The sequence below is a fragment of the Stegastes partitus genome, unplaced genomic scaffold (genome assembly GCF_000690725.1).
Source record: "Stegastes partitus isolate 25-593 unplaced genomic scaffold, Stegastes_partitus-1.0.2 Scaffold125, whole genome shotgun sequence".
NCBI lineage: Eukaryota > Metazoa > Chordata > Actinopteri > Pomacentridae > Stegastes > Stegastes partitus.
Window position 1 is genome coordinate 655,119 of NW_007577856.1, and position 8,936 is coordinate 664,054.

The window sequence follows — 8,936 nt, forward strand, 5'->3', positions numbered from 1 at the left end:
GGTCAATGGTTTCAATGAACAAACTCAAACAAAAGCGTCCCCTGAAACCCCATCAGTGGTCTGTTCATTTATGTAGACACAGACGATCTGGGCCAAAGTCAACCTTCTCACATTAGGATTCAGTTGTAGCCCCAACATGTTTTCTTTTCTCCCTCTGCGCCGTTTGATATGCAGGATGTGTGACTTTTGAGGGGAGCCGTTTAATTGAGAAGGAAAATTGCGAATCAAAGAGCCAGACTGATACTTTGAGCAGAGCAGCTAATCAATATCAGACAACACGGAGCAGACAATGGTTAATGGTGCTGCTTTAGCCAGAGGCAAGACAAGGCTTGATTTGTACAAAAAGTCCCAAAAAAAAAAGAAAAAAGAAAAGAAAGACCCAGCCAAAATAGACAATTTTATTACAAGTACAAAACACAACAGGAAAAACGCAGTTCACTGCATAAATAGTTTGTTGTTGATTTAAATACAGTCAGTGCTGAAAATGTTATTTTCCTATTTTTGTATTTTTGTCCTCTTGAATATGTTGAATATGTTTTTTATTACACTGCAATCCTTTTACAAAACAATACAAAAAAATGAATATCACTTAAATATTTTTCCCAATATAAAAATGAATAACTTACAGTATGCTTGTTTAGAGATAGTCAAGATATATTGATTATCTACACATACAAAAAAATAATCATTTCCTGCTCTTTTGGAAATTTACAAAAAATTAAGGTGCACTAGAGTGCCTAAATGCAAAGACCAATCAGTGATCATAACACAATATAACAATACCAATATATATATTGGTATGTAATATACCAATATAACATGTATGATTACAGAACAGACATGTGGATCAGTTTTATTGTATGTGCTCAATGTAGCACCGTTACTGTGTGAAATATGAATGAAATGCCCCAAAGGATGAAATATCTGTAGTGAAATTCAAGGTAATTAGTGCAGATTAAAAACTGACAATGCACCTTTGTTATTGTTAGCACAAACTTTTTGACAACAGAGGTGTTATCTATGCTGACATCAGGCCTTCAGATGGAGTCTAACTTATGTATCTGTCAGCACGCTTTTTGCCAACTTGTTGCAGGACACCAATGAAAACTGTGCTATACTTTAAGTATATTTAAAGTACGCCGCTGTAGAGCAACTGTGAAGCCGAGACTGCCAGTGTAGGGTTTTCCCTCTGAGGTCAAAAGCTTTGATCCTTATATCACAGCATTCCTGTGAAGGCAGAGCACACAGCATGAAGGTGTGATGCCCGTAGCACCAAAGTGAGTGGGTATGAGGAGCTGTGGTGGTGGTGGCAATGTCCTTAATTACCACACTGTCAACAGTAAACTAATATGGTAAAAAGAAAAAAAAAAAAAGTGTACGCGGCACCACATACAGTATGCACTGTTTAAGGACCCATTTTACATATAAATTATATTTCATCAATTAAAAACAGTCATAGCAATTCTGGTAAAAATGTTACAAATTAATTTACAGATTATTTACAAGTCATCAACGGTGAATCGCCTGCTGCCTTCAAAATGTGTGTTTTTCATCTTTAAATAAGCCCATATATACAAAATAGTGTGGTCCACGACTGTTGTGCAAATCCTCAGCCGGATTAAAGTAATGTCTCTGTGGTACTGTAGGTTGTCAGCTTATGGTGAGAGGAAACCTGTGTTTATTTGAACCAGTGCAGGTAGTTCGTCTTGAGAGCGGGGAAGCACATGTTGTTGCTGCATGAGCCCCCGTAGCTGGGAGGGCAGGCAGAGCAGGGGACGCCCACTTTGTAGGGAGCCTCTCCGATCCAGTTACCCCTGGAGGACAGTAACATAAAGTGTGAATGAACCTGCTGGTGACTACAGAAGTGATTGTTTTTGACTTGGACATGAATCAGAATAGCTTTGCTGAGTGAAAATGCCTCAAATGCATCAAGATTAACTGACTGAACTGTGAAATCCGCCTTTTTTTCTGAAATATGGCTTGTCAAGATGCACGGGTAGTATTTATTGCCATCTTTAAAAGAGAAATATACTGAAGGTGAAAGTTTATCCTCAACCTTGGAAATAGTGTTTGACAAAACACTCATTTATTGGTCCATTTTTGGAGTTTTCAGTCATATCACATGGTTTTTATTAACAGAAAGAGTTTGCCCAGAACTCCTCACAGTGCCCAGAAAAAAACTTGAAATTTGAGCATCTACAGCTCCATGACAACTGAGCATATTCTATCTGCTGCTTAAGATCAAGTGTAAATGAATCTTGAGATGAGATTGCTTTGTAAAGAGGACACTATTACACTTAAGAAGCAATCTGTTCTATGCGAGCGAATGAAAAATCAGGTCTCAGTGTAACAGGCAGCCGCTGCATGAAACTGAATTCTGTCTTGATACTGCTGAGATGCAAGCTGGCATCAGGCACAGAACCTCCCTTTGTAGGCAGTGACAACAGTGACCTCTGCAGAGTAGAAAGCAGGATTGTGTCTGAACGCACAACCTTGTGTCCCAAAGAATGGAGAACACATTTCCAGTTTGTGAGCTAAAATAGGTCATGGGTGATCTGAGCCTGCTACTCTTACATATGTCTCAAACCAGCGGGATTAAAGAACCTAGGTCACAAGTCAGTCACAAGTGCGGGCGGGCTTTGATTCTTAGAATTATTTAGACTTGTTCTTCTGGTTTGCGGCTCTCGGTTTGTGCTTTAGTAATGCAGTACCGCTTCACGGCCTTGTATTGGGGTTATCTGAATCTCCCGGCGACATGGGTGGCATTTCACAAGTCAGCACAGAACAGAGCGGACTGTGTCGGGATTAAGCCTGTCGTCACCCTGTCGTCATCAGGTTAACAGGTTCATTAGAATTAACAGGCCTCCTGACAGTACGAAGTCGAGATTGTGTTATGAAAACTGCACAGGTTACCAGAAATACTTACTTAGGTGAGTAGTTGCAAACTAAATACGTCGCCCTCTTCCACACCGAGCCCCATACGTTCATATTGTGGCATGTGTGTACAGCACAGCCCACTTTGTTAGACGTCGCCCACACCATCTGCAAAACAGAAAGATCAGCTGTCACTCGATGCTGCAAGAGCTCAACTGCTTCATATGTTATACTTCACAATCGTCTGCCTACCTGTGTGTAATGGGTACACATGGGGCCATAGCATCTGAGTGGGCATCGAGGGTTGCAGTCACGAGGGTAGGGAAAGGAATAATCCTTTACCTCATCATACCACGGCTTCACCAGCTGAAGAATGGAGCGATAGCTGTGAATAGAAAAGAGACAAACTGAGTAAGTGACAAGTTATTGTTCTTCTCAACTGATACATAAAAACTGATCTTGTAACCACAACTGAGTTTTCTAGAAAAAGTTTCCAGCTTCATGAGTGACGGACCACCAAAACCTTTAGAAAACTGACTGGCATTAGTCATTTTAGTTTATAGGGCAAAAGATTAGAACAGCAACTACTGTGACTGAATCTTGCCTTTGTCTGTTTTCCTACTGTTGTAAACTTTTTAGTTTTGCCCAGGTTTATGTGCACGTACTTCGATTTCCTCCCCAGGTTGATATCTCACAGATAGTCCAATTATTGTTTCATATGACTCACGGTCGTTAGCATTCTGTTAGATTTTCCTCTCTTACCTTCGTCAAGTCATTTCTTGGACAAACTTTCCAAAATTCAGTCACAGTTTGGTGTTCAGAACATCTGCTACATGTTTGCTTTCTTAGCATAAAAGCCATTAAAAACCAGAGATTCAGGAATACAGTGTGTACGCAATCACAACTACACAACGCTCTGAAACATGAATAAAGCTTCTTGGCCACAGTTTGAGATGTCAACAAGGTAATTGTGAACATCATCTAGGGAGTTGGACAGTTTGTTGCCAAGCAGTGACAATTTTAAAAGCTGAAAATGATTAAGATGTCCATGTCCAGCATTACTTCATGTTCTGTAATCCAGTCCATCAGGCACTACACTGTGAAATTCTGAATTACTTCACAGCATGAAGGGCAGAGTTTTATCCATTTTGTGTAAAGAAAAACATGACTCCAACAGAGTCATCTGGTCTCTGCCTGCCAAGATTTTTAATGTGGATTAATGGGAACAGAATATGTATACAGTGTTTTCTGCAGATGCTTTGTCTAATTCATTATCAAAAACAGCTTGAGACTTCTGCTTGTGCTAGCCCTCTGCACATGAAAGCCAAATGAAGTCAACAGAATGGTATTACTGTGTTGTACTGGTGGGATGTTTTATCACCTGTCTTGGAGAGTGCAAAAGGAGAAGTCAGAATAAGCTGTATTCCCTTGAGTCACATGTTGTTCCTCAATAAAAATCTAAAAATGTAGCAAAAACATGAAGGTGCCCAATGTTTCCAAATGGAAAGTCAAGACCCACTAAAGGGATAGGCTTTTGTCCTCATGGGTCATGGCTGAAAGCACAGCTTTTGTTTATTTGAAGGGTCACAAGAGCATTCCTCAACCAGTCACCGGGTCACAGTGCAAAAACTTTTAGGAGAAAGAAGACGGGGGCCACAAGGCAACGACCATGACTGCTGCGAGAGAGTCATCCCTGAGAGGAGCAGCAGATGTCGGGGAGGGCGGAGGGGAGCAAAGGTCACTCACCGTCCTGTCCTGACAGAGAGGTTCTGACCCAGGAACCGGAGGAGGTGAGGTGGCCCGTGCTCCCACAGGCAGGCATGAGCCCAGTCCTCGGCCGTCTTTGCCAGTGTGTCGTCCCACACCTAAACACGAACAGGAACACAGTGGAAGCGAGGAAACCCATTACGTAACTGATGGAAAAATATCAACACGAGATCTTCATGTAGCAGCGACATGTGAGATAAGAGTCGGCGCTATTCTGGGTTGGGAGCACCGTTACAGGTGTTACCATGGTGAGACGCCACAGTCATCCATCATATCAGTTACATAAGAGCAGAATCTGAAGTTTCCCAGTGCCGAATGTAGTGACTCATTCAGTGAATAGACATTTTTAGTGAAGGAGGAAGGCTGTGTAGTTTATGTCAGCAGGAAAACTCCACTACATGATTTCACTGGGAATGAACCGTGCTTGTAGTGCTGACATAGTGACTCCTATTACAGTATTTCATTGCATTTTATTGTGAAAACACAGAAGAGAAATAATGCCCATTTTAAATGAAGAAACACGTCAACCTCAGTTGTTATGCTGTCGGCTAAAATGATGTCTGTTTTAAAGCAACAGTTCAAATGAGCTAAACACCGGCTGTATGTGAAATTAAGCCATTTAAGCTGCTTTGGGACGCTTTAACTTTTAGCCAACATGTCCAACAGGTCAACAGCTGACCACGACTGTTTTCTCCGTACTCCACTCTCTGCAGGCTACTGGTATCATACATGACCCCTCTTCCTTTGGAAGTGTCTACTTTGGTGGTCTACTGCAGTGCAATCTGCTAAACAGCTGAAGATGCAGAGTAAAACCTACAAACATTTGTCACTTTTAACACATCAGTTAAAAAGAGATCAGCTTTGCATTCTGTGACAAATTATTCTTATTATTTTTTTGCTATTTGCAGAACATAATTAGAGCAATGAGACTATTAGGGTACACAAGACTCCAGTAAAATCATGCAATAACTATGAATACAAGCATCTTCACAAGATTAATCAACGTTGAAAGGAAGCTTCCACTTACCATGTATTCCATGTTGGAGGCTGGGGGAAACACCTTCCCTCTAACTTTGTTATGGTAATCAAGAATGGCAAGCATGTCGTTCTGACTAATATAACGCTTCCTCCTGGTTTTAGAGGGACTTGTGGTGTCTGTTCCATAGCTGTGCGCTGCGACCAAATTGGTGAAATTGGCGGCTGGCAAGGACGTGGACGCAGCAGGAATACTCGTTGCCAGTGCACTTGCTCCGCAAGATATGCACAAAAGTATTAAGTCTATGGCGAATAACTGTTGTTTCATGTTTGTTTGTTTTTTTTTTAGGAAACTGCAGTCAGAATATCCCGCGTCCTGGATGGTTCTGAAAATAAACCAAGAAGACAGACTTAAAGTGCGCACAAATGATTTACGCCTAAACCAAACTTCAAACATTTCGCTCTTTACGCACAAACAGCAGCGACATTCATCCACACAGTCTTTGGTCCTACCTTTCTCCTGCGCTGCCAAGACGGTATCACCTCTAAAGCCTCTGTAATGGATTGGAGTGAGAGAGGGAGGGCTGCTGGTGAGCCGTTTTTACGCTTTGCAAACTTTGTGAGCGCTTCAGGAGAAATCCCTTTTTGCGGGTTTATATATTGCAGTGGACAGTGCAGGAAGTGCGCCTCGGAGGTAGACGCACAGCCCCTCCCTGTCACCTGAAACACAACATCATTTGGAGGCGTTGTGTTTGGTTCCTGCAGTAACCCGTGCGCTGCAGATCCTGCCTGATTCCATCAAGGACATCAGGTTTAAGTTTGCAAAAACTGCAATAAGCGAAAAGAACATTTGAATAATAAAGCAATCCAAGAAGGATGGATCATATTTAATCACCATGAAGGGCTTTTTCTGAATTCTCAAAAGAAAAAAAGATAGTCAAAGTGCAAGTTCTCATGTGTTATTGTTGTGGTGATACTAGCACAGATGGGATTAATGTTAATATCTGATTTTATCTTTTTTTTTTTTTAAAGTGGCTTATCAGTGAATGAATTTGATTAAAGTGTGAAACAGCTGGAACATCAGGTCCACATGCAGGTGACAAGTTTGCACTTTGCACATGCTCCACTGGCCACTCATTAGGACACTCATAGGTGGGAAGGAAGCCAGCAGTTTTATGGGTGAGATCAGTGTGAGAGCTGAGTGCATGTATCCTATCAGTCTTCTTTGCCGTATTCATTATACTATAAAGTTTACACTTGTTCGGAGTGTGGCTCCAGCTGTGTGGTTTGCCAGAGCAGATGCAGAGCCAAGAGAGGGGGGAAAAAAATAAAAAAAATCCTTCTGCAGGTCATCATTTTCATTGGCAGCTGGTGAACAAATTAAAGCAACGTGACGCAGGAACACTTTTTCTCCCCCTTTTCTTCTTCTTCTTCTCCTTCTCTCACTCTCTTTCTCTCCTCCTTTCCTGTTGCAGAAGGACTGGTGCTTTCCCAAAAAGACTTCTTGGAAGTGATGGACTTTTCAGGTGCTGGAATTGGTGGAAGGGATATATCACTCAAGAGCGGTGCACGGCAAAGATTTTCTCCTTCGTTTCACTCCGTCCATACATTTCAGCTCCTGCTCTCCTCAAGGTTGCACTGGGATGGAAAGTTGTCAAAATCAGGGGATAAATCATGACAGATTAGTTGAATATTTCTGCTTCCCAGACCAGACTTAACACTTAACACTACTTAGCAGAAATGTGTTTTTCTTGTTGCAACAGGAAACATGTAAACATTTAGAGTCTATGGGATGTTAGAATTTAAAATGTTGGGCTAATTTTAAGGTCAAATAGACCTTTGGTTACATTTCAGTGAATCACACGTAAAGACAAGAGCTGCTATTTGTGATGAATCTTACAAAAAGCTTTAAATACTTTATAGCCTATATTTTTATTTAGGTAATCCAGTGTCTTTAGAGATATTCTATGATTTCTTTTAACCTTTTTTTTTTCTTGTTATGACTGTACACCATCACATCTGCTCAGTATTTTGACTCATCCTCTCATCTGGTATCAATAGTCAGGCTGCTCTCCAGCCAGCTTGGTCCACCAGCCAAAGATCCTGATCGACACCGCGCTGAGGTTCTATCCCCAGGTTTACAGCCGCGTTGTAATCCATTTCATCAGATTAGCTTAACATACACCTGTTTCACAGCATTTCACGCTATCTTCATGTTTAATCAGCCATACGCTTCTGATCCAAGACTAAACAACGGAGTCAAAAGTTCAGTTTCATTGCAGAAAAGCTGGAAGTGGGATTGAATAGAATACTGTACTTCTACAGTGAGCCTTTCTCCCTCTCTCTTCCTCTCCTGCATACACAAACACACACACACAACTTCTTCACGTGCAGTCTGCTCAAGGCCCCAGATGATATTCCCTCAGTCTCAGAGTACTGGTCCTTGTTTGCGCAGTGAACCCAGTGACTTCGAAAGAGGTTGAAGCATTATTATCATATTATCACAGGGGTAATTAGGGCATTACTTGGGGCACATGCTTCACTGAGGGGCTCGGGTATGTTTTAAAAAGGCATTCTTTTTCAGACAGAGCATTTATTTACCTACAATATATTGTTCCAAGTTTCCCCCATGCTTTTCCCCCCTCTCCAGAGGCCTCCTGAAACCTAGTGTTGATGCCAGTACAGCAGAGAGAATGAGGTGCAGCAGTGAGCGAAAGGGAAAGCAAGAAAGAAGAATAGCCCACAGACCATATATAGACTCAACAAGTGTGTCATTATGTTTCTAGATGGCAGACAAATTCAAAACTCACGTGCTGGAAGGATTTTGAGTAAATAGAATTTGCATCATTTTAATGGAGCAGAGCAGTCATGTATAACTGTGCAATGACTATGCAGTGTTCAACAACCACTTCTCTCTATTTCAGGAAGGTTTAAGTAAATAATCCTTATTGGACCCATTTTGACGCTTGGTCTGGAGCACAGCGTACTGACCTGGACTACTCAGTGAGTAACAAAATCTCCTAAAGATGGCTCCTTGCTCTGTCCACCATTCCAGCAATCAAAACATATGCTGTGGACTCCAGCTCAGCTGTGCACTCCACCCAAGGCTATTGTTACTGCGCTGGCAGAATCCACCGCGCATGTGAGAGTCGCTAAGAGATCGACAGCATGCGAATGGATGGAGGAAAAAAGAGCGTAATGATTTGAAAGCGACTCTGTCCAACAGTTTAAAAGAAATCACAAATTAACACAATGCATCTCGTTTACTTCAAAGCGCAGAAGTGACAACTTCTGGTTTTATGGAGAGGAGCTAAGTAAGC

At 41.6% G+C, this 8,936-nt stretch overlaps 1 protein-coding gene across 1 annotated transcript; it reads right to left on the minus strand.

The window, feature by feature from the left end:
* Window positions 1-552: 552 nt before the first annotated feature.
* pi15a (peptidase inhibitor 15a) lies at window positions 553-6,216 on the minus strand. The gene is made up of 6 exons (XM_008278516.1): window positions 6,130-6,216; window positions 5,669-6,002; window positions 4,621-4,739; window positions 3,127-3,259; window positions 2,927-3,042; window positions 553-1,814 (listed from the first exon to the last, which is right to left on the minus strand). The coding sequence occupies exons 2-6, from the start codon at window positions 5,942-5,944 to the stop codon at window positions 1,679-1,681; spliced, it is 780 nt and encodes a 259-aa protein (XP_008276738.1). The 5' UTR covers window positions 5,945-6,002; window positions 6,130-6,216; the 3' UTR covers window positions 553-1,678.
* Between the last annotated feature and the right edge of the window lie 2,720 nt (window positions 6,217-8,936).

Bases quoted from the DNA above. Each gene is read 5' to 3' on its own strand.
- pi15a (XM_008278516.1), bottom strand. From the start codon at position 5,944: ATGAAACAACAGTTATTCGCCATAGACTTAATACTTTTGTGCATATCT. The intron at 3,043-3,126 runs GTAGGCAGACGA...TCTGTTTTGCAG, and splicing joins TGTGTACCCATTACACACAG to ATGGTGTGGGCGACGTCTAA. The intron at 1,815-2,926 runs GTAAGTATTTCT...ACTGTCCTCCAG, and splicing joins GTTTGCAACTACTCACCTAA to GGGTAACTGGATCGGAGAGG.